We start from the raw sequence: 22498 nt of genomic DNA, 5'->3' as shown, positions 1-22498 counted from the left end.
ATTTAGTTTTCATTAGGGGTATAAAACTTTGCGCCAGAAATTTGTCGGTATAGTTCCAAGACTTCATATAGCCCCCATCGAACTATACCTCCTGATTTTCGGTATTTTGAAGATTATGGCCTCAATATCCCACCGAAATGGCAGAAATTTGGTATTTAGTCTATAAGACTTCCTATCTGAAATTTGTCGGTACAGGTCCACGTCTTCCCATAGCCCATATAGAACGGTATCTTCCGATTTTAGGTATTTTGAAGGCTGTGGCCTCAATATCCTACCGAAATGGCTGAAATTTGGTACTTAGTTTTCGTTGGGGGTATAAAACTTTCCAACTGAAATTTGTCGGTAAAACGGTTCCTCCAGATTTTCGGTATTTGAAGGTTTGGACCTCAGTATCCCACCGAAATGGCTGAAACGGGGTATTCAGTCTTCGTTTGGGGTACAAAAATTTCCACCTGAAATTTGACGGTGTTGGTACACGTCTTCAGGTAGCCCCCATAGAACGATACCTCCTGATTTTCGGAATTTTGAATGTTGTGGCATCAATATAAGACCGAAATGACAGAAATTTGGTATTAAGTCTTCATTAGGGGTAAAAAACGTTCCAACTGAAATTTGTCGATACAACGGTACCTCCCGATTTTCGGCATTTGAAGGTTTGGACCTCATTATCCCACCGACATGGTTCAAATTTGGTATTTAGTCTTCGTTGGGGGTATAAAACTTTCCCCCAGAAATTTGTCGGTAGAGGTCCACGTCTTTATATACCCTCCTTAGAACGGTTCATTCTGATTTTCGGCATTTTGAACGTTGTGGCTTCAATATGAATAAAGTTAATGTAACTTGGTATTTGGGAATCTCAATGGGTAGAAAACCTTCACGCAGTAAATGATCAATATAAAGTGATTATCATCAGTTAAGATATTCTTCTCCTGAAAGGAATAAGTCTTTACATATAGGAAGAGCTTAGTACTTTCATAAACGAAGGGAACCTAATTGTTCCTATTTTCTTTAATGTAGTTTGTGGTGGAGGGTATAAAAATTCGGACCTGGCGAACTTAACGCCGTTTGTACTTGTTATCTTTCAACCGATTATTTGTTGTCGCGTCCTAAAATTAACTAAATGTAATACACTCAATACCATCGTGTGAAACTGGTTCTGGGTAAGATTATACCAGATTCCCTTAATCATATCTAAAACAGAATGTTAGTTTAGAATTTGATTCTCTGTGACATTTTCCGGACTTTGTTAATAAGGAAAGACGCGGAGGTTTGATCTTAGTGAGTGCTGATAAGGCACACGAACCTGCTCGAAGGAACAATGTAAAAAAAGAAAAGGCCCATCAAGTGGTCGTGTCCACCCGTTGAGCGCAACGATGTGTGTGTGACGTCGTAGTATTTATTGTGATACACCCTATTGTATACGCAAGAGTACTAGATCGCTGAAATCTCAAATTCTTTGATTACTGAAAAATTGATAATTGTACAAAATTTATTTGTAATAAATGGATTTTTCATTGGCCAAAACTTTCTTCATTCCAACACCCGCATCTCTCACGCTTCTCGTGCTAACGTTTCTTTGGTCTTTCTTCTTTTTTACAATATTCTATTCCAAAGTGCAGAGTAAAAATACTTATATAGGTTAAATATAAAAATGTAAATATTGGGTGTGTAATGTCTCCTTTTCTACCTAAAAACCCTTACCAGTCACAAAGTGGTTAAAATGTGTGGTAAAATGAATGAAATCATTCTGATCTTATTTTCATAATTTCTATTCTCAGTTATCGTTGCGAAGTCATAGACTTCAGTTGGAATTTCAAAAGTGATTAAAATTTCCTGATATACATATCTTCTTAAGAAGAATCATTAAAAACATAACAGCATTCGTAGACCGTGATGGAAAGTTTTAAGCAATCCGTACTTGTATTTTTTGTAAATGGAAAGAAGGTATGTAAGAAAGCATCCATGCAAAGGGAAAATTGTTAAACAATTTAAAAAAGACAATTTTTGATCTGGAAAAATTAAAATCCTAAAATTCCGAGTTTTTAATAAGTTCATTCAGCAATTACAAATACAACAAATTATTTACTTAAAAATATAAATAATAAAACATTTCATAGACAATTTCATCTTATATGAAATGTTGTAGATACGATAAATATACTATATACGTTGTATGTATATATGTTTGTATCTTTATGTTGTTAACTTATAACAGATGTTAACAACCAATTTCTGACAATAGTAGTTTTGTATGAAATGAAAGTGTTGAAACTATTTATAACAAAAATACTACATTTGTTATTGTCAACAATTGACGAAACTTCAAACGTATCTACGACGTTTGCGATATTTCTTAAAAACTTACTATTTGTATGTAAGTCGAGCTCAATCTCATATTTGTTGTTTTCAAATTTAAAAACAACATGTTTAAAGTGGGAAGTAGTTAAAATTGATTACTTTTGGGGATGGCAAAGAATACTAGTTTCGTCCAACGCCACTTGGACTCATCAGTTCTCTTAGTTCTTTGTGTTGAAACAAAGAACCCTTCCCCAATTTTATGACGACTCGAGCTCAAGAATAAGTGTGACTGATGAATTCGGTTGAATTCGCATTGAAAAGTATTCTTTGCCATCCCCAAAAGTAATCAATTTTAACTACTTCCCACTTTAAACTTGTTGTTTTTAAATTTGAAAACAACAAATATGAGATTGAGCTCGACTTACATACAAATAGTAAGTAAAACACACATCTCAACAAAACTGCCAAAAGTGAATCTAAAAATAGACACAGAGCACCGTGGACGATGGGTTGTTGTTATTTTTCGACAACTATCAAAATAGTTATGTGCATTCTCTGCAATGTGGAGACACATGACAGTGGGAGTAGTTAATTTGGTTTACATATGCGGCTACGAGAGTTTTTAGGTGTTTTCGGTTGAATTCGCATTGAAACGAATTCATCAGTCACACTTATTCTTGAGCTCGAGTCGTCATAAAATTGGGGAAGGGTTCTTTGTTTCAACACAAAGAACTAAGAGAACTGATGAGTCCAAGTGGCGTTGGACGAAACTAGTATTCTTTGCCATCCCCAAAAGTAATCAATTTTAACTACTTCCCACTTTAAACTTGTTGTTTTTAAATTTGAAAACAACAAATATGAGATTGAGCTCGACTTACATACAAATAGTAAGTAAAACACACATCTCAACAAAACTGCCAAAAGTATTTCTTAAAAAGTTAGATTTCCCAAATGAATGACTTACGCAATTCAATATGATAACGATAAAAATTTTGAAAATGTCAAATTTATTCTCAATAGTCTTCTCCAGAATGTTACGTAAGCTAAATATCTGATTGATGGTATATTTGTCAGGACAAAAGCCACCAACATAAAATTATATGCTGGATAAATTTGTATATACAGGTGACTTGTGTCCCTGTTACTGTTCTAATTAATCGCCGGAGTGGTAACGACCCAGCAAAAACGTTCTTGAAATTAGAAGCAGTTAATATTTTCGTGGCTAAAACTCTCAACACAGAAAAAGTAGTTTATACGAGTTCTGATCAAAAATAACAGTATTATTTATGAAAAAGTTAGTACCTTAAGAAGCCTCGAGCACAACCTTTGCAAACACTCAAACACATAATTGTTGAGGTTTCCCGATTTCATAACCTCTGAACGCCGTACTTTCCTGAACCATGGGAAAGCTGATTCGCAAGGGTTCAGAGAATTTACCAATCACCGCTTCAGAGAATTGCCCACTCCCTCAGACCCTCGGGTAGCTGAGAAAACTTTCCGGGACATCATCACTGCAACAGCCGCTCGATACATACCTGCTGGTCGAATACCCGAAATAAGACCAAAATTTCCCAGCAAAGGCGACGGGACTAGCAAATGAGCGTGATGAGCTTCGTCGTACGAACCCTGAAGACCCAAGAGTTAGAGAGCTTACTCTTGATGTCAACAGGTTAGTAGGCGAACATAAGCGGAAAAGTGGCAAGATCACCTGAAACAATGCAACATTGGTGCAGGATTACGTAAATTGTGGGCAACGGTTAAATCACTCTCGAATCCTGAAAAGAAGGATGACAGAACAGCAGTTACTTTCAACGGCGTGACACTAACTGACCCAAAAAGGTGCGCGTGTTATTTTAGCCGACAGTTCATAGAGCACCCCGAGAGTGATAGGGCGAAGAGAAGTGCGCTACGCCGTATAAGAAGAGCCCTTCCAGCCGCGGAGGTACCACAACAATTTACGATGTTGCAGACGCCATCCGAAACGCGAAATCATCCAAAGCGTTGGGCCCACACCGAATATCGATGGTAATGCTTAAGCAACTGGATGAAGCTGGAGTTGAGTATTTAACAAGTGTCCTCAACCTATCGTTAGCCACCCATATCATACCAGAACCCTGGAAAGTTGGCAGGGTGGTCCCGTTACTGAAGCCTGGCAAGGATGCCAGCAGAGGTGAACCGTACAGGCCGATTTCGCTAATGTCGCCAGTAGCAAAGATCCTAGAGGCACTACTCCTCCCCACGATGAGAAGGTGTTTTCCAGTTACCCAACATCAACATGGATTTCGGAAAATGCATAGTACTACAACAGCATTAGACGCCATATCCACACATATCAGTAGAGGACTAAACCAGAAAAGGCCGTGCGACCGAACAGTCATGGTGGCTCTTGACCTATCGAAGGCTTTCGATACCGTCAACCATGCCAAGCTGTTCGAGGATATAGAGAAGACTAATCTCCAGCCATGTTTGAAACATTGGGTAATCAACTATATGTGCGGACGCCAGTCGTTTGTAGAATTCAGAAACAAGAAGTCCAAACCCCGTAGAGTGAAACAGGGAGTTCCCCAAGGAGGGGTGATATCTCCGGAACTGTTTAACCTCTACCTTTCTGAAATTCCACACCCTCCGGACAGTATAGAGATCGTGATGTATGCGGATGATTGTATGATCTTGGCGTCGGGTCCTATCATCGATGACATACATATGTGATAGGTTAAATGTCTACATAGCTGACCTAGTGCAGTTCTTCCATCTGAGGGATATGAAAATATCCGCCGCTACATCCACTGCCACACTGTTCACCACATGGACGGCTGAAATGAGGCTCCCACTGAACATATTGGTCGATGGTGCACTGATTCCGACCACTAACTACCCCAAAATACTGGGTGTAACGTTCGATAGTATGTTTAAGTGGTCCGCGCATGCCACAGCTTTTTGCGATAAGATCAGAAGTAGGAATATGGTGCTCAAGTCGCTGGCCGGCAGTACTTGGGGAACTGACAAAGAAACCTTGTTGACCACCTACAATGCAATAGGCCGGTCTGTGGTAAGGTATGCGGCGCCCGCGTGGTCTGCAAAGGTTAGCACTACGCAGTGGAAGAAGATTCAAACCTGCCAGAATTCTGCCCTGAGGACTGCAACAGGGTGCCTCCTCATGACACCAGTCGACCATCGTCATGAGGAGACGAAGATTTTACCGGTGCGTCAACACAATAAAATGTTGTCGATGCAGTACCTGCTTGGGTGTTATCGCAGTGAGCATCCCTGTCACGATTTAATGTTCAGGCTTCCTCCACCCAGGCACGTCAGGAGAGATCTTCATGATCTAGAGAGAGAGAGGTCCAAAGGTATAAAAGAGAGCCTCTAGACCAACGAGCTTATCAGGCAGGCTTGGATAGCATTCACACTGACATGGTTGCGCAGGCAGTACAGAGATACAGTGTGAATGCCGTACTTGGAGACCACCCCCACTCCATCGCAGCAGAAGAACGCCAGCTGCCAAGGCAAACACGAGTGGTTTTAGCCCAGTTAAGATCCGGACGATGCAGCCGCCTCAATTCGTATTGGGCCCGGATTGACGCCACGATACCCAACACCAGCCCAGCATGTGGATTGGGACCACACGATACACTACATTTGTTTAGCTGCCCAGCTAACCCCACTCACCTGTCTCCTGTTTCCTTATGGACGCAACCAGTCCAGGTTGCAGAATTCTTGAATCTGGATACAGAGGAACCTGATAACTGAAATAATACACCAACGAACACATTTGCGTTGCTACAACTACAACTACAACAACATTATTAAACTGCACTGAACTGAAATATTGTATGGGATGTACCCTAAGGGTTGGACCGACTAAGTACACATTAAAGTGTTTCAATCTCCGATGACTTTTTTATTAACACCAACGACAAGTTCTTTGTAAAAAATTTAATTAATTGAGCTATATGTCCTAAGGAGTTTTAAATTGAAAACCCAGTAAGGAAAGGATCAAGTCGGGCAGGGCCAACTATATGAAACCCTACACCACCACGATTTCAAAATAATTTACGAAATTTTTTCTAGACCAAATTGCGGCGCATTTTCCAAATTTCATCAAAATGTCTGTCCATGTTGGTATTTGGTGTGTCAAATACATGAAATCTACCGAAAATATACACGAAAGCTATATCCAAGTCTGAACCGATTTCAATAAAATTTGACAAATTTATTTCTAGTCCAAATTCGTTGATATTTTTCAAATTTCATACAAATTAAAAAGAATTTGGGCATTTGGCCATCAAATACATGTTATCGGGCTAACATGTACATATATGGAAGCTATATCCAAGTATACCAGATATTTACCCTGCCGCAAATCCTGGAGCCTAATGTATGGCTCCGAAGCACGGGTACTTGCGCAAGCAGATAAGGCAGTGCTTGGTGTGTTTGAGATGAAAATTTTTCGAAAGATCTACGGGCCGATTTGCGTTGACGGTGAATATCGACGTCATATGAACCACGAGCTATATCAGCTATATAAAGACATGAATATAGTTAAACGTATCGAGATGCAACGATTGCCTTGGCTAGGCCATATCATAAGAATGAGCAATGATGAACCCGCTAAAAAGGCGTATGAATACATGCCACATATCGGTGCACGCAGAATCGGCAGGCCTAAGCTTCGATGGAGCATACAAGTGGATGAAGAAATGAAAAGGCGCGGTATTCCAAAAAGTGAAGCGAAAAACAGAGAGGATTGGAGATCTTTTCTTAGTTCGGTCTATAGAACAAATGTGCTTTAATGGGCCAGCTAACTAAGTAAGTATATCCAAATATAAACTGATTCCCACAAAAAAATTACCCTCTTTCTTTAAGCCATCGAAAACGATTTTCCGCAATTTTCTGCTGAATCGGACAATAAATGTGACCAGTACGTTCCTTGACGATCTCGTTCAGACAACCGAACTAGATAGATCACACTAAATAGGGTACTGAATTTCAGAGTTATTGTCATTTTAGTTGGTGGCAGCAGGGGCCTTGAAAGCTTCTCAGGGGATAAGGGATTGCCCACGAAAATGTGATATCATAGTAATTCCGACCGCAAGCACTACATTCGCGAGTAGGTAAACTAAACCATACGAATATATAAAGCGCCCGGACATTTTGACCGGGTGGTGAATATTAGGGGATTCCTTATACCCTCAGCATTTATTCGTTATATATATATATATATATATATACTTTCATTCAGGCAAAATGTGCTTCATCGAAATAATGGTTTTAGACGAAGTTGATTTAGTAATGTCCATCCGTCCGGCTGGCTGGAGCGCAGGATAACTCTCGAATGGATGAACCGATTCGCTTCAAAAGTTTTGGCGTTCGTAATAATTTGTCCACACTTAGTCTAAGTTCGAAGATGGACCATATCGGTCCACTCCTTCAGGTACCTTCCCCATAACAGTTCAATTTTTATACCCTACACCACTATGTGGGGAGGGTATTATAAGTTGGTTTTGGCCAAAAAGTTTGTAACGCATCGAAATAATGGTCGTAGACCCATACTTATATATACCAAAATGAATGTCTCGACGAGCTGAGTCGATCTGGCTATGTGTGTCCGTCCGTCAGTCCGTCCGTCCGTCCGTCTGTCCGTCTGTCCGTCTGTCCATCTAAACCTTGTAATCACGCTACAGGTCGCAATTTTGATCGGATCTTCACGAAAATTTGCATGTTGATGGGGGTCCCGGAGGGGAAGAAGCCTATTGATTTTGGTGATGGTCGGATAATATTAAGGGGTCGGAAAGGGCAAGAAACTTAGGTGGATAAAAAGACAACGTTTTTTTTCCAAAGCAAATATCTCAGCTTCTATATGGGGTATACCAAAAGCAAAACCTGACAATTAAAGTAGAAAATATCACCTTTCTAATGATGTAAAGTAGGTGCTCGTAGGTGATCAAACAACGAAGATAGCACAATAGTAGCAAATAAAACCCCAATTTTCATTTTTGCGATTTTAATTATATTGACGAATATCACAGCTTTAGTTGTAAAATTTCCAAAAGCAAAGCCTGACTATGAAAGTAGAAGATCCCGTCTTTACAATGATGCAAACTAGGTCGGCGTAGGTAACCAAATGACGGAGATATCGCAATAGTCGATATTGCATCCCATTTTCCGATTTTTTTGTAATCACGCTACAGGTCGCAACTTTGATCGGATCGTCACGAAATTTTGGGGGCTAATGGAGGTCCCAAAGAGAAAGAAGCCTATTGATTTTGATGATGGTTGGATAATATTCTGGGGTTGAAATGGGAAAACACTTATTTGGGGAAAGGTCAACGTTTTATTTCGAAGCCAATATCTCTGTTTCTTTTAGAGGTATATCTAAAGCAAAACCTAGCAAGGAAAGTAGAAAATATCACCTTTACAACGATGTAAAGTAGGTTGTCGTAGGTAGTCAAATAGCAGAGATATGGCAATAGTCGATAATGCATCCCATTTACCGATTTTTTTGTAATCACGCTACAGGTCGCAATTTTGATCGGATCGTCACGAAATTTTGGGGGTTAATGGGAGTTCCACAGAGGAAGAAGCCTACTGAATTTAATGATGGTCGGATAATATTCAGGGGTCGGAATGGGTAAAAACGTATTTAGAGGTCTACGTTTTATTTCAAATCCAATATCTCTGTTTTTTAAGAGGTATATCAAAAGCAAAACCTGGCAAGGAAAGTAGAAAATATCACCTTTACAACAATGTAAAGTAGGTTGTCATAGCTGCTCAAACAACAGAGATATCGCAATAGTCGGTAATGCATCCCATTTTCTGATTTGCTTGTAGTCACGCTACAGGTCGCAATTTTGATCGGATCGTCACGAGTTTTTTGGGAGTGGATCCCACAGAGGAAGAAGTCTATTTAGTTTGGTGATGGTCGGATAATATTCGGGAGTCGGAATAAGTGAAAAGTTTATGTGGAGGAAAGTCAACGTTTTTTTCTTATGCGAATATCTCCGCTTCTGGTTGGAGTATTCCAACAGGAATACCCGTGAATGGAAGAAGAAAAGATCTCGTTTATATTGATGCAAAATATGTTGGCGTAAGTGAGCAAAACGAGATATTTCAAAATTCAGTAATAAACCCAATTTTTCCATTTTTTGTAATCACGCTACAAGTTGAAATTTTGATCGGATAGTGACGAAATTTTGGGGGTAGATTGGGGCCCCACGGAGGAAGAAGCCTATTGATTTTGGCGATAGTCGGATAATATTTAGGGGCCGGAATGGGGAAAAACTCATTTGGAGACAAATTCAAAGTTTTATTCTTTGTGAATATATCGGCTTCTAGTAGTGGTATTCCAACGGCAAAGCCTGTAAATGGAAGAAGAAAATGTTTCGTTTACATTGGTGTAAAGTAGGTTGGCGAAGGTGGTCAAACAAGGGAGATACAACAATAGTCGATAATGCATCTAATTCTTCAATTTTTTGCAATCAAGCTACAGGTCGTAATTTTGATCGGATGGTCACGAAATTTTAGTTGCTTATAGGGGTCCCAGAGAGAAAGAGGCATATTATTTTTGGTGGTAGTCGGATTATATTCCCTAAAAGAAATGTTTAGCAGTGAAAAGCTTATGCAAAGGGGTAGTGGTGTAGGGTATCACATGGTCGGCCCCGTTCCGACTATAGCCTTTGCTCACTTGTTTTCGCTAAAATGGTGTATACGATAACTCTCGAAGGCAGAAACCGACATTGTCCATACTTTACACATGGTAATGTTTTTACAAGACATATATCAGGTTCGAATATGGACTATATCAGTTCACTCATTCGGGTACCTCCCACACCAAATTTCGAAGTTCGAAAGTTGTTATCGCTCATTTACTCAAAGAGTGGCACATCTCAAAAAATCAAGATTCGAGAAAAACGCGTTTTAAGTTGGAGGTGGAAATTTGACTTCCCAACTTTAAAAGGCTATAACAGAAAAAATAAAATAAATACTTAAACCATGTTTTGCAAAGTGCTAGCTAGATATCAGTGTTAAATTTCTAAGCAAGATCAAGCATGATTGGAAGTGTTTTAATGCTCCATAAACTCCAAAAACTTTTTTGTTGATTTATGGCACACTCGTATTAAATGAGCTGTAACTCGTTGCGTTTTAGAGATATCAACTTGAAAATTTGACAAAAGATAAAGTGAAGGTCGTAGAAAAAATAGAAAATGCGAACTCAGAAAACAAATATTTTGTGTTATGCCACTCTTTGAGTAAATGAGCGTTTTGTACTTTTAAGAGTAGAGTTGTCGTCTGGTTCTGCCGACCGACAAACGACTAATGCTGTTTTTAAAATTTAAACACTTCTATTTCTAGATTATAGATCCTAAACCTGATCCCGAGTGTACACTGTTAACATTTTTACGTGAAAAACTCAAATTATGTGGAACAAAATTGGGTTGTGGAGAAGGTGGCTGTGGAGCCTGTACGGTGATGATAAGTCGTTTTGACCGATGCCAAAATAAAATCAAACATGTGGCAGTAAATGCTTGTCTAACACCTGTCTGTGCTATACACGGTCATGCTGTGACCACAGTTGAAGGTATTGGAAGTACACGCACCCGCCTGCACCCAGTACAAGAACGCTTGGCCAAAGCCCATGGTAGTCAGTGTGGATTTTGTACACCCGGAATTGTTATGTCCATGTACACGTTGCTGAGAAATTCCCCACAGCCTTCGATGAAAGATTTGGATTTGGCATTTCAGGGAAATTTGTGTCGTTGCACTGGATATCGACCCATTTTGGAGGGTTATAAAACATTTACCAAGGAATTTGCCTGTGGCATGGGCGATAAATGCTGCCGAGTAAATGGTAATGGAACGTGTAATGATGGCCTGGAGAATGGCTTCGGACTGGTAGATGATAAACTATTTGACAAAAGTGAATTTGTGCCCTCGGATCCAAGTCAAGAACCCATTTTTCCGCCTGAGCTGCAGTTGAACAGCCAGTGGGATACGGAGCCGTTAATGTTCATAGGAGAACGAGTAACGTGGTACAGACCAACGAGTTTGGAAGATTTATTGAAATTAAAATCTGTGTACCCCAAAGCCAAAATTGTGGTTGGCAACACTGAAATTGGCATTGAGGTTAAGTTCAAACAAATGCTATATCCGGTCTTAATACATCCCAATAAAGTTGGTCCAATGAATGAGATGTTGGAGTATAAGGATAGTATATATTTTGGAGCTTCTGCTAGCCTCTTGGAGATCGAAACTTATATACGAGGAAAATTGGAAAATTTGCCAAAACATGAAGGCCGTTTTATGCAATGCATTGTGGGCATGCTACACTATTTTGCGGGTAATCAGATACGCAGTGTCGCCTGTTTGGGTGGCAATATAATGACAGCAAGTCCAATATCGGATTTGAATCCCATCCTCATGGCCGGAGGTGTAAAGTTAAGGGTAGCCAAATTTAGAGATGGGAACATTGAATATCGTGCTGTTGATATGAACTCGAAGTTTTTTACTGGATATCGTAAAAATATCTTGGAACCGGAGGAGGTATTGCTGGGAGTTTATTTGCCGAAAACCCTGCCCAATCAATATGTGGTGGCTTTTAAACAATCGAGAAGACGGGAGGATGATATTGCCATTGTTAACGCTGCATTTAATGTTAGCTTTCTACCCAATGAAGATCGTGTGCAGAAGGTTGTTATGGCCTTTGGTGGCATGGCTGCAACAACCACAATTCCCGTGAGAACATGTGAAATGATGGCGCAGCAACAATGGAATCGTCAACTAATGGAAAGGGTCATAGAGAATTTGTGTGCTGAATTGCCATTGGAACCCTCTGCTCCAGGTGGAATGATAGCCTATCGCCGTTCATTGGTGGTTAGTCTATTCTTTAAGGCCTATTTGAAAATATCTCAACAATTAATGGAAGATGGCATTCTGCCGGATGATTTCTTAAGCCATGATGAGTTAAGTGGGGCTGAAGTATTTCACACCCCTTTGCCGAAGAGTTCTCAGTTGTTCGAAAGAGTCACATCTACCCAATCCCAATGTGATCCTATTGGTAGACCCATTGTACATGCTTCGGCGTTGAAGCAGGTTACCGGAGAAGCGGTATACTGTGATGATACACCTCGCTTGGAAAATGAGTTGCACTTAGCTTTAGTTTTGAGTAAAAGGTCTTATGCCAAGATTCTAAATATAGATGCCACCGAGGCCTTGGCAATGCCAGGTGTCCATGCGTTTTACTGTAGCAATGATATTTCCACCAAAGAAAACCAGGCCGGTCCTCTGCTGTGTGATGAACAGGTGTTTGCTGATGGTGTGGTCCACTGTCAAGGCCAAGTTATTGGAGCTGTGGTTGCGGAAACTCAGTCTTTGGCTAGGAGGGCAGCTAATGCAGTTAGAGTGGACTATGAAGATTTGACACCTGCAATAATAACCATAGAACAGGCCATTGACCACCAATCCTATTTCCCCGGTTATCCCTGGCATGCTGGAGTGGGCGATGTAGAGAAAGCCTTTGCTGAAGCTGAACACATTCACGAAGGATCTTGTCGCATGGGAGGGCAAGAGCATTTCTACCTCGAGACTCAAGCCTCCTATGCCATGCCAAGAGATTCCGATGAAATTGAGCTTCTGTCTGCCACCCAACATCCCACAGAGATACAAAAGTTAGTGGCCCATTTTCTTTCAATGCCCGAAAATAAAGTTGTGTGCCGGGCCAAACGTTTGGGTGGTGGATTTGGTGGTAAAGAAACTCGACCTTATGTCGTGGCACTACCTGTGGCCCTGGCCTGCCATCGCTTGAGAAGACCTGTTCGTTGTATGTTGGATCGCGATGAAGACATGATGTTAACTGGGACCCGCCATCCATTCCTTTTCAAATACAAAATTGCATTTACTTCAGAGGGGCGCCTTACCGCCTGTTCCATCGATTGCTATAGCAATGCTGGCTGGTCCATGGATTTTTCCTTTTCCGTTATGGAAAGGGCAATTTATCACATTGAAAATTGTTACAAAATACCCAACATCAGGGCCACCGGTTGGGTTTGCAGGACCAATTTACCCACAAATGTGGCATTTCGGGGTTTTGGTTCCCCGCAAGGTATGTTTGCATCTGAGCACATGATACGGGATGTGGCTCGTATTCTCAACAAGGACATTGTGGAAGTAATGCGCTTGAACTTCTACAAGCCAGGCGACAAGACCCACTACAATCAAACCCTGGAAGATTTTCCGGTTGTACGCTGCTTCCAGGATTGCCTGCAGCAAGCGAAGTATCATCAAAAGAAACAACAAATTGAGGAATTCAATCGCAACAATCGTTGGCGTAAACGAGGCATATCCATTGTACCCACCAAATATGGCATAGCTTTTGGGGTCAAACATTTAAATCAAGGTGGAGCTTTGGTAAATATCTACACCGATGGTTCGGTATTACTCTCACATGGAGGTGTGGAAATAGGTCAAGGTTTACACACCAAAATGATACAATGTTGTTCTCGGGCATTACAAATTCCCCACGAATTGATACACGTTTCTGAAACGGCCACAGATAAGGTACCAAACACCTCGCCCACAGCGGCCAGTTTGGCATCAGATCTCAATGGCATGGCAATTCTAGATGCTTGCCGGAAACTCAATGAACGTTTGGCTTCCATAAAACAGGCCCACCCCAAATCATCTTGGCAGGAGTGGATACAAAAAGCCTATTTGGAAGGTATTAGTCTATCCGCAACAGGTTTCTACCACCTGGACACGGTATGCTATCACCCTACAAGAAATCCAAACTCTAGACTGTATAGCTATTTTACCCATGGTGTGGGCATATCTGTGGTGGAAATCGACTGCCTCACAGGTGATCATCAGGTGCTGAGCACGGATATAGTTATGGATATTGGTTCTAGCCTAAATCCAGCCATTGATATTGGACAAATTGAAGGAGCTTTTATGCAGGGTTATGGTCTCTTTACCATCGAAGAATTGATCTATTCACCCACGGGTACTTTGTATTCCCGTGGTCCGGGTATGTACAAAATTCCCGGCTTTGCTGATATACCTGGGGAATTTAATGTCACCCTATTAACGGGTGCTCCAAATCCAAGAGCTGTTTACTCATCGAAGGTATGGTGGAGAATGGAGTTATAAAATGTTGATGTTTTTATTAAAGATTTGTTTGTACTTTTATTTAGGCTGTTGGAGAACCACCACTTTTCATTGGTAGCTCAGCATTCTTTGCCATTAAGGAAGCCATAGCTGCAGCCAGAGAGGCAAATGGTTTTAGTGGAGATTTCCAGCTACAGTCACCTGCAACGGCGGCACGAATTCGTATGGCCTGTCGGGATGAATTCACACAACTGGTAAGTTAAGATATTCTTCTAATTTTAAGAACACATGTCAGGGTTATTCCGCGTTCAGACAAAAGAATGTGTAGCTCTATTGCTTCTGTCTGTTCATTTGCAAAGGTCAACTATTGATATGATTTAATATCTGATTAACTTTATTACAAATGACTGAAAGTTGTTCCAATTTTTTGAGGGCCAGCAGCTGCCACCTCAGGGACCACATGTTTGTATTTGTATCGTTTTTCTGTGTTGGGAGCGGCATATCCCAGAATGCCTGCTCCGGATTCTTTTGGTCCGTGAAGGGACGGAAAAAACATAGGATGTGCACAGTTTATCACATCCGCATCCACCGCACTCAAACTTCGGGGAGATGTAATTGATACCGAGATTGGGGTTGCTCGGGACTTGTCCATGTAAGTTGCTACATGCTGCGTGAACAAAGGTCCTAATGAGTTGTTGTTGTAACAGTGTTTCTCATTGTATGTTTGTGTGTTCGTTCTTCTGCTCAATCTTGCTCTGAGTCTATCTCAAGTTCCAGGAAAGTGGCTGCTTCGATGAGATGTAACCACAGATCCACTGCAGTTAGATGAGTAGGTTAGGCAGGGCAGCTGAAATGGTGCATGAATCTAGCGTTTCTCTCCTGTATCACTGGACCTCTTCCTCTAGAACGTGAATATCTTCGAAAATTCCTCTAGAACGCGCACCTCTTCGGGTCAGTCAACGTAATGTCGCCATACGTGACTGAGGTCCTTCCCTCCACACAATTCACTTATACCGTCTCCAATGTTGCAACACTTCAAACGATTTAACCTGTCGCTTCTGCTGGGAAGTTTGGCCTCACTTCGGGTATTCGACCAGCAGGTATATGGCAAGCGTTTGCAGCCGTGGTGATGTCTCGGAACGTCATTTCCGCTAACCGAACATCAGAAGGATTGGGCAGATCTCTGAAGCGGTTATTAGTAAACTCTTTGAAACTCGGCCAATCAGATTGACGAAAGTGCGGCGTTGAGAGCTGATGAAATCGGGCGGAGATGGTCTTAACCAAGAGAAATGGCGGGTTGCCAGGTAACGTCATTTGTCAAACAGGTGACACGATGGTTATGTCCGGCGAACTGTGACACTCAACCCAATGAAAATGCGGGTCTCCGAGATAAGATCGAGGGAACAGTGGATTTTATGAGTCGGAAGAATATTATGGTCGTAACGAGGCAGTAAACCAAAAGCTCAACAACAACTGCAGCTTACAACGTTGTGATTGTTACAATGTACTGAGGAAGAATCGCACCAGAAGTGGAGGTGAGCGACCTGGCTCTAATGACCAGTACATACATAGAATGTATGGGATTGCAGTCAGGTGTGAAAATGCCGAGGTAGAGTTGCTAAACGTATACATGCCGCCGATAAATATCTGCACTCCAGGTTAAAGGCCCAACATTTGACGGCTTTTAAAGGGTCATAGCCGACTGGTATTGGGGGACTTTAATGCTCATCATGAGTTGTGGTATTCGGTTCTCTGGAAATAACCAGAGGTATATAGCGTTGACTGAGTAGATCGATAGCTCTACCTTTTTCATGGTCAATGAGAATGCCCTCACCAAAATTAGCGCAGAGTGTCACAGTTCGCCAGGTATAACCATCGTGTCACCTGGTCTGACCATAATTGTCTCACCATAAAGGTGTCCATCAGAAGACCGTCCGATTTAATCACCTCTGAACCATTCTAATGTTCGGATAGCAGAGAGGACGTTCTGAGACAACATCACTGCTGCAGCCGCTCGCCATACACCTGCTGGTCGAATGACCGAAGTTAAAACAAACTTCTCGGCAGAGGCTACGGGATTAGAAAATGAGCGTGATGAGCTTCGGGGTACCAACCCAGAGTCAACGAGCTGACTTTGTTAGTAATTAGCTTGGTCGGTGAACATAAGCGGAACAAGTGGATAAATCATCTGAAGAGTTGCAACACTAAAGTCGTGGGCAACGGTTATGTCCAGGGAAGAAGGAAGATAATACTTTATATATACAGTTACCGATCATCAGCGTGGGTTCCGTTGGACAGGACTTCACGAAAACAGCGCTGCACGCCATCTACAAACAAATTACTCGAGGTTCAACCAGAGCAAGCCGTGGTGCTCAACTTATCAAAAGATTTTGATACTGTCAAAAACTGCCCGCTGTTTGAAGATATTGATCAAGTTTGAAATCAATTATATGTGTGGACTCCAGTCGTACGTCGAATACGGGAACAAGACGTTTAAGCCACGTAAAGTGAAACAAGGAGTTCCCGAAGAAGGGGTGATATCTCTGGAACTGATTAACATGTACCTCTTCTGTATTCCACCCCTTCCAGACGGCATTATTGTACAATCTTAGAGTCAGGTACCTTCCCTGATGTCATTTGTGAAAAGCTGAACTCGTATTTGACTGATCGAGGAATATGCGCCACTAAATCTACGGCCACTCGCTTCTGTGAGAAGCTGAGATGTAGCAACAAAGTCCTGGGGTATAAATAAAGGAACCTTGTTGACCACATATAACACGATAGGTCGGTCTTTGGTAAGCAATGCGGTGCCAGGAAAATTATTCAAAACTGTCAGAACCACCGGGTGACACCTCATGTCTTCAGTAGAACATCTACATGAAGAGACAAAGATTTTTCCAGTACAGGAACACAATAGAATGCTGTCCTACTACTTGCTCGGGTGTTACCGTGAGACCCATCGGAATCACCAAATGGTGGATAGGACGCACCTACCGGAGGAGGGATTTTCATGATCTATAAAGAGAGGTCCAGCGTTACAAGATAGATCATCATGTATATCAAGCGGACTTTAATAGATGCAGATGCCATAAACAACTACTGTGTGATTGCAGTCCTTGGAGAACATCCCCCACCTATCGCAGTTGAGAAGCCATAAACAACTACTGTGTGGGGGCAATCCTCGGAGAACATCCCCTATCGCAACTGAAGAGCGTCAGTTGCCATGACAAACCAGAGTAGTTTTGGCTCAACTACGCTCGGGCTGGTGCAGCCGTCTGAATTGCTATAGGGCAAAGATCGATGACACCCTGCAAAACATATGGCACAGGCCCGCATGACGCAATGCAATTTTCAACTGCCCTGCCAAACCTACTCTACTAATTCCAGTAGATAAAGCAGAAAAAAGTAGGAAAGTATCAGTCAGATGTGCCGGCAGAGTTATACCCTATACAAACCAGAATAGTTTTGGCTCAACTACGCTCGGGCTGGTGCAGCCGTCTGAATTGCTATAGGGCAAAGATCGATGACACCCTGCAAAACATATGGCACAGGTCCGCATGACGCAATGCAATTTTCAACTGCCCTGCCAAACCTACTCTACTAATTCCAGTAGATAAAGCAGAAAAAAGTAGGAAAGTATCAGTCAGCTGTGCCGGCAGAGTTATACCCTCAGTCTCTGTCCTAAAGAAAAGAAGTAAACACAATATTTCTGACGCCTAAAGGGGTTTTTGGGTAAATTTCTCAGGAAGTATGGACTTGCCCCGAAAAAAAGTGTACTGTTGTAACTAGGGCCGCATGCATACACAACATGTTACCAAAAATTTAAAAACGATCCCAAACGAGTCCTTAAGTCCTCTTTTCCAACTTTATGTGGGAGACACCCGAAAGAGTGGTCCAATGTAGCCAATATTCGGACATAATCCCAATAATACTACTCAGTTTAGTTGGCGCCGATAGGCTTTTTTAGAGCTTTTGGGCCATTATCCCAGGAAGTATTAACTTGCCACAGAAAAAATTGCGTCGTCTTAAGAGAGCCGAGCGAGTTGTTAAACTGTTCTTTTTCCAATTTTTTTGTGGAAGGTACATGAAGGAGTATACCGATTTACTCCATATACAATCCTGATCTGTCAAAAAATGGTGTGAACGATAACTCTTGAAGGGAGCAATCGATTTGGTCTAAACTTTGCACATCGAATTATTCCTTCCAGATGTAGATCAAGTACAAATATAGACTATATGAGTCCACACCTTTGTGCAACTCCCACACAAAATTCGAAAAAAGTGAAGTTTAAGAGCTCCTCTCGGATCGCTTTGAACAATTTTCATACTACCTCAGATAATGACCTAAATGCTCCAAGAAACCCTGACTGCACCAACTAAAAAGGCAAATCAGCAAGATAGCTCTCGCAGGGAGTTTTCGATTGGTCCAAACTTTGCACATGGTATTATTACATCTAGTCATGTATCAGGTTGGAATATAGACTATATCGGTCCACTGCTTCGTATAACTCCCACACAAAATTGTGAAAAAAGTGAATTTAGGAGCTCCTGTCGAATCGTTTTGAATTTTTTTAGGTAAGTTGTCGGGGTAAGTCCATACACCCTGAGATAAATGGCTAGGATGCAAGATATCTCTCAAACTTTTTCAATTTGTTTTCCAAACTCAGTTTAACATAATATAATATTTCGAGTTCTAAACTACAGGTTCCACGTATTTTGAAGCAAACTCGTGATACAAAATCAATATACATATGTATTTTATACACGGCATAATTATTGCCTTTTCTTCTATTTTTGGTAGGAAGCTGAGGGTATATATCCGTCAGCACAATTGTATGATACTTTCTTACTTGTTTCTAAATATTTTAAATATTTTTTGTTGTCGTATAAAATTGTTTGATGGATTTACAATTTCAATGCGCCTAAAATGCTGCTTTGAGTTTGTGTTATATTAAATTTTATTTGATCCATATGCTCATGAACACATTTTATAAAATGTTTAAAAATCTAAATAAATTCATTTTCCATCCATTCAAACCCATCCACCATGGTAGAACAAGAAAAGGTAGCAGCAGTACCCAGCTGACTGAACTGGGTTGTAGTGTTAGTGTCAAATTTCATATGACATTTTATACATTCATTTCAATTTCGATGTACATTAGAGACATATATTTTTTGAGAAAAAAATATATCATTCGGAAAAAAAACATTTCCCAGAAAGACTTCTTCATATCAATGATATGTAACCTCCTCCAAGTTCGAACGATAAGTCGCTCAGTAAATCACCGCTTGTAGAGGCGATACAACGTTTGTTAATATGTGAGGTATTTTGTTAAAATTTAAATAATAAAGCCCTAACAAACATGTGCTTCTTTGATTTCTAAAACAAACATTGAAACAGCTTCTCCTTTTTCTATGAATTTCCCCAAACTTTTCTGTAAGAATTCTACTTTCTGCGAGAATTTATGCATTTAGTGGAATCACATCATTCCATAAAAATTGAAAATGTAACGAATTTTCATTCATGTTTTCCAAAATATTCAACCAAATGTGAAAAATTATTAGTTTTTTAAATTCCAATAATTTATAGACATTTCCTTGTTTTGTTTACAAATACAACTGGCAGTAACGTTACAAACAAAAACAAATTCCTTTGTGGTTGTTGTTCGAGTTGTATTTGTTGTAGTATTAACTTTACCTTGTATTTGTTCTACCATGCCCATCCACATTGAAATTTACGTTCTTATACAGAAGTATAATTAAACAACATGTTATTATTTATTTTTTAATTTCAGATCGATGAACCTGTGGCCGGTACATACAAACCATGGAATATTGTTCCTTAAATATAAGAAGCAATGCTATAAGAAAATTAATTATAAGCTTTAATGATAAATACTAAATATAAGAACAGTATTAAAAAATTAACCCAAATTACAAGATTTTTTAACTGAAACGGATTTCAGTTAACATGAAAATATGATAAAGATAAATAATTTAATGCATTTTATAACGTTTAGGCTCCAACATTAATTCCATTTTCATTATTAGGAGGTGTAATGATAATATCCACATTTTGATTATTTTCTCCACCAAGAGGTTCATAAGGCACATTATTCCTATAAAGAAAAATATGTAAATTAAATATAATTTCAAAAATATAGTACACATTTAGGAATATATTGCATTGCGGAAAGTATTCCCTGTAGTAAAATTATATATAAATTTTTTTATATAAATTTTTTGGGTACCGACAAAAATCGGTACAATTAAAACACAAAATTTTGAATGAAAAGTTCAAAAAAGTTGACAGCGCTCTTGCTTTCGGTAGAACATTACGACTACATTTTATTGGTTACTAAATTAACCGATGAATATGGTTAATTACCGCAATTATAAGAATTTTTAATTTTACCTATATTTGTCGGTAACACTAAAAATGAGTTAGAGAATCGCACCACTGATGTGTATTCCCTTGATATTGTACCGAATTCCACTTAAAACTTTTTCTTCAACGACGAAAACGCGAAGGAATCGTGTCAAATAAACGTATTTTTCAAGTTAGATACTCGAAAACCACTTTAAAACTTCAGAACACAAAAAATAAGTGTAACTCAGCTGCTCCCAGAAATCGTAACGATATCTTAACGAAAGTTGTATGAAGTGGTTGACATAATTTCGGAACGAAATGTCGGAGCGAAATCGGATCAATTTCGATCAGAATTCGCAACGAAATCGGAAGAAAATCCTTGGGATATTCGAAATTCGAATTTTTTCCTCCGAATTTTCGTACAGATTTCTGAACGATTTCGGTATGATGTCGTATGAAAATCTGAGGTACCTTCCGAACTTTCGTAAAGATTTCTAAACGATTTTGGAATAATTTCGTATGATTATCGAAGGAAAAAAATTTTCTCTAATGCCTCATTTTTATTGATAAATTTTCTTTGTTATGTTTTTTATTGGAAGATTATAATTTCAAAGATATCTAATGATTTTCACTGTTGTTATCATTTTGTAGTTATAGTAGAACAATGCAAACTTTGTGTACGAATATGTTGAGTCTATCAGCACTAGATTGAATTATTATATGTTGCATTTATATTTAAAATATTTAAAAAATGTATATGCGAATTTTATAACCAACCATTTTGTTTTTCGACAACAAACTAAAATGTTGCTTGTTAGATATATACAAAAGGTGGCTGTTGTGGAAGAGAAATTTGTTTCCGACATATCGATCCGAATATTGGAAGGGAAATTTACTTCCGACATTTTCTTCGAAATCGGAACGAAATCTGAACAAATTCCTCTACGAAAAATCGTATAGAAATCGATACGAAATCGGAACGATTTTGCTTCCGAAATTGTTCCGATATGTCGGACATCCGACATTTGGTTCGCTGGGCAGATACGCTATGCTTTTTGGTGAATGTGAAATTTCTTGCTTGATTTTTTAAGCAATCTTGTGCAAACAATTCGAACTGACGATTTTTTGAAAGTACAGACCCAAACGACAAAAAACCCTAGTTGGGCTTGTTGTGTCAGATCCAGCTCGGATTTTATGACCCCATCTAAACATGGTTAAATATTGAGTTTTTAAAGAAATTTGGCGCTATATCTCTGAAACCAATGCGAATCTTCTTCTGACCTCTGAAGCAAATTTGTAGATAAGGACAAGAATAAAATGTTTGGAGAAATAATAATGAAATAATGAAAACTACATTTATTGCCTCAAATTTCAAAAAATATCTAAAAATTCCAAAATTTGTATACATTACGCACCATATCTCCAAAACTGTTAATTTTTTCTTAATGTTTCTTTTTGAAAAATATTCGCTGGAATGTAATACACACCTCTTCAGAACATGTCATTGTTGTAAAATGCCTCCATCACGTTGTTTTCACTATATTTTTCAACGACGATTTACTAAATATGTCAATAATGTAGTGAATTCCGAGATGGGAGAATAATCTGCTGGTGTGAACTGTGTTTGAAATAGGTGTTGTAAAAGATATGATACCAAATACTGCAGAAACAACGTGAAATAAGCATTTTAGAGTTTCAGAATGTTCTGAAGAATTGCTGAGAACATTATTT

At 39.7% G+C, this 22498-nt stretch overlaps 1 protein-coding gene across 1 annotated transcript; it reads left to right on the top strand.

The window, feature by feature from the left end:
• Positions 1–1893: 1893 nt before the first annotated feature.
• LOC141389175 (xanthine dehydrogenase-like) lies at positions 1894–20243 on the top strand. Its single transcript, XM_073960283.1, has 4 exons — positions 1894–1944; positions 10651–14415; positions 14484–14651; positions 20193–20243. The coding sequence occupies exons 1-4, from the start codon at positions 1894–1896 to the stop codon at positions 20241–20243; spliced, it is 4035 nt and encodes a 1344-aa protein (XP_073816384.1).
• Positions 20244–22498: the final 2255 nt, after the last annotated feature.

The sequence above is a fragment of the Musca autumnalis genome, unplaced genomic scaffold (assembly GCF_047663935.1).
Source record: "Musca autumnalis isolate F117 unplaced genomic scaffold, ASM4766393v1 scaffold_1, whole genome shotgun sequence".
Classification (NCBI taxonomy): domain Eukaryota; kingdom Metazoa; phylum Arthropoda; class Insecta; order Diptera; family Muscidae; genus Musca; species Musca autumnalis.
Note: the sequence above shows the minus strand (reverse complement) of the source record. Positions and strands in the feature narration are given on the sequence as shown.

Coding starts and splice junctions, on each gene's coding strand:
- LOC141389175 (XM_073960283.1), top strand. CDS start 1,894: ATGGAAAGTTTTAAGCAATCCGTACTTGTATTTTTTGTAAATGGAAAG. Junction 1,945..10,650: donor TTTTTGTAAATGGAAAGAAG/GTATGTAAGAAA, acceptor TTCTATTTCTAG/ATTATAGATCCTAAACCTGA. Junction 14,416..14,483: donor GAGCTGTTTACTCATCGAAG/GTATGGTGGAGA, acceptor ACTTTTATTTAG/GCTGTTGGAGAACCACCACT.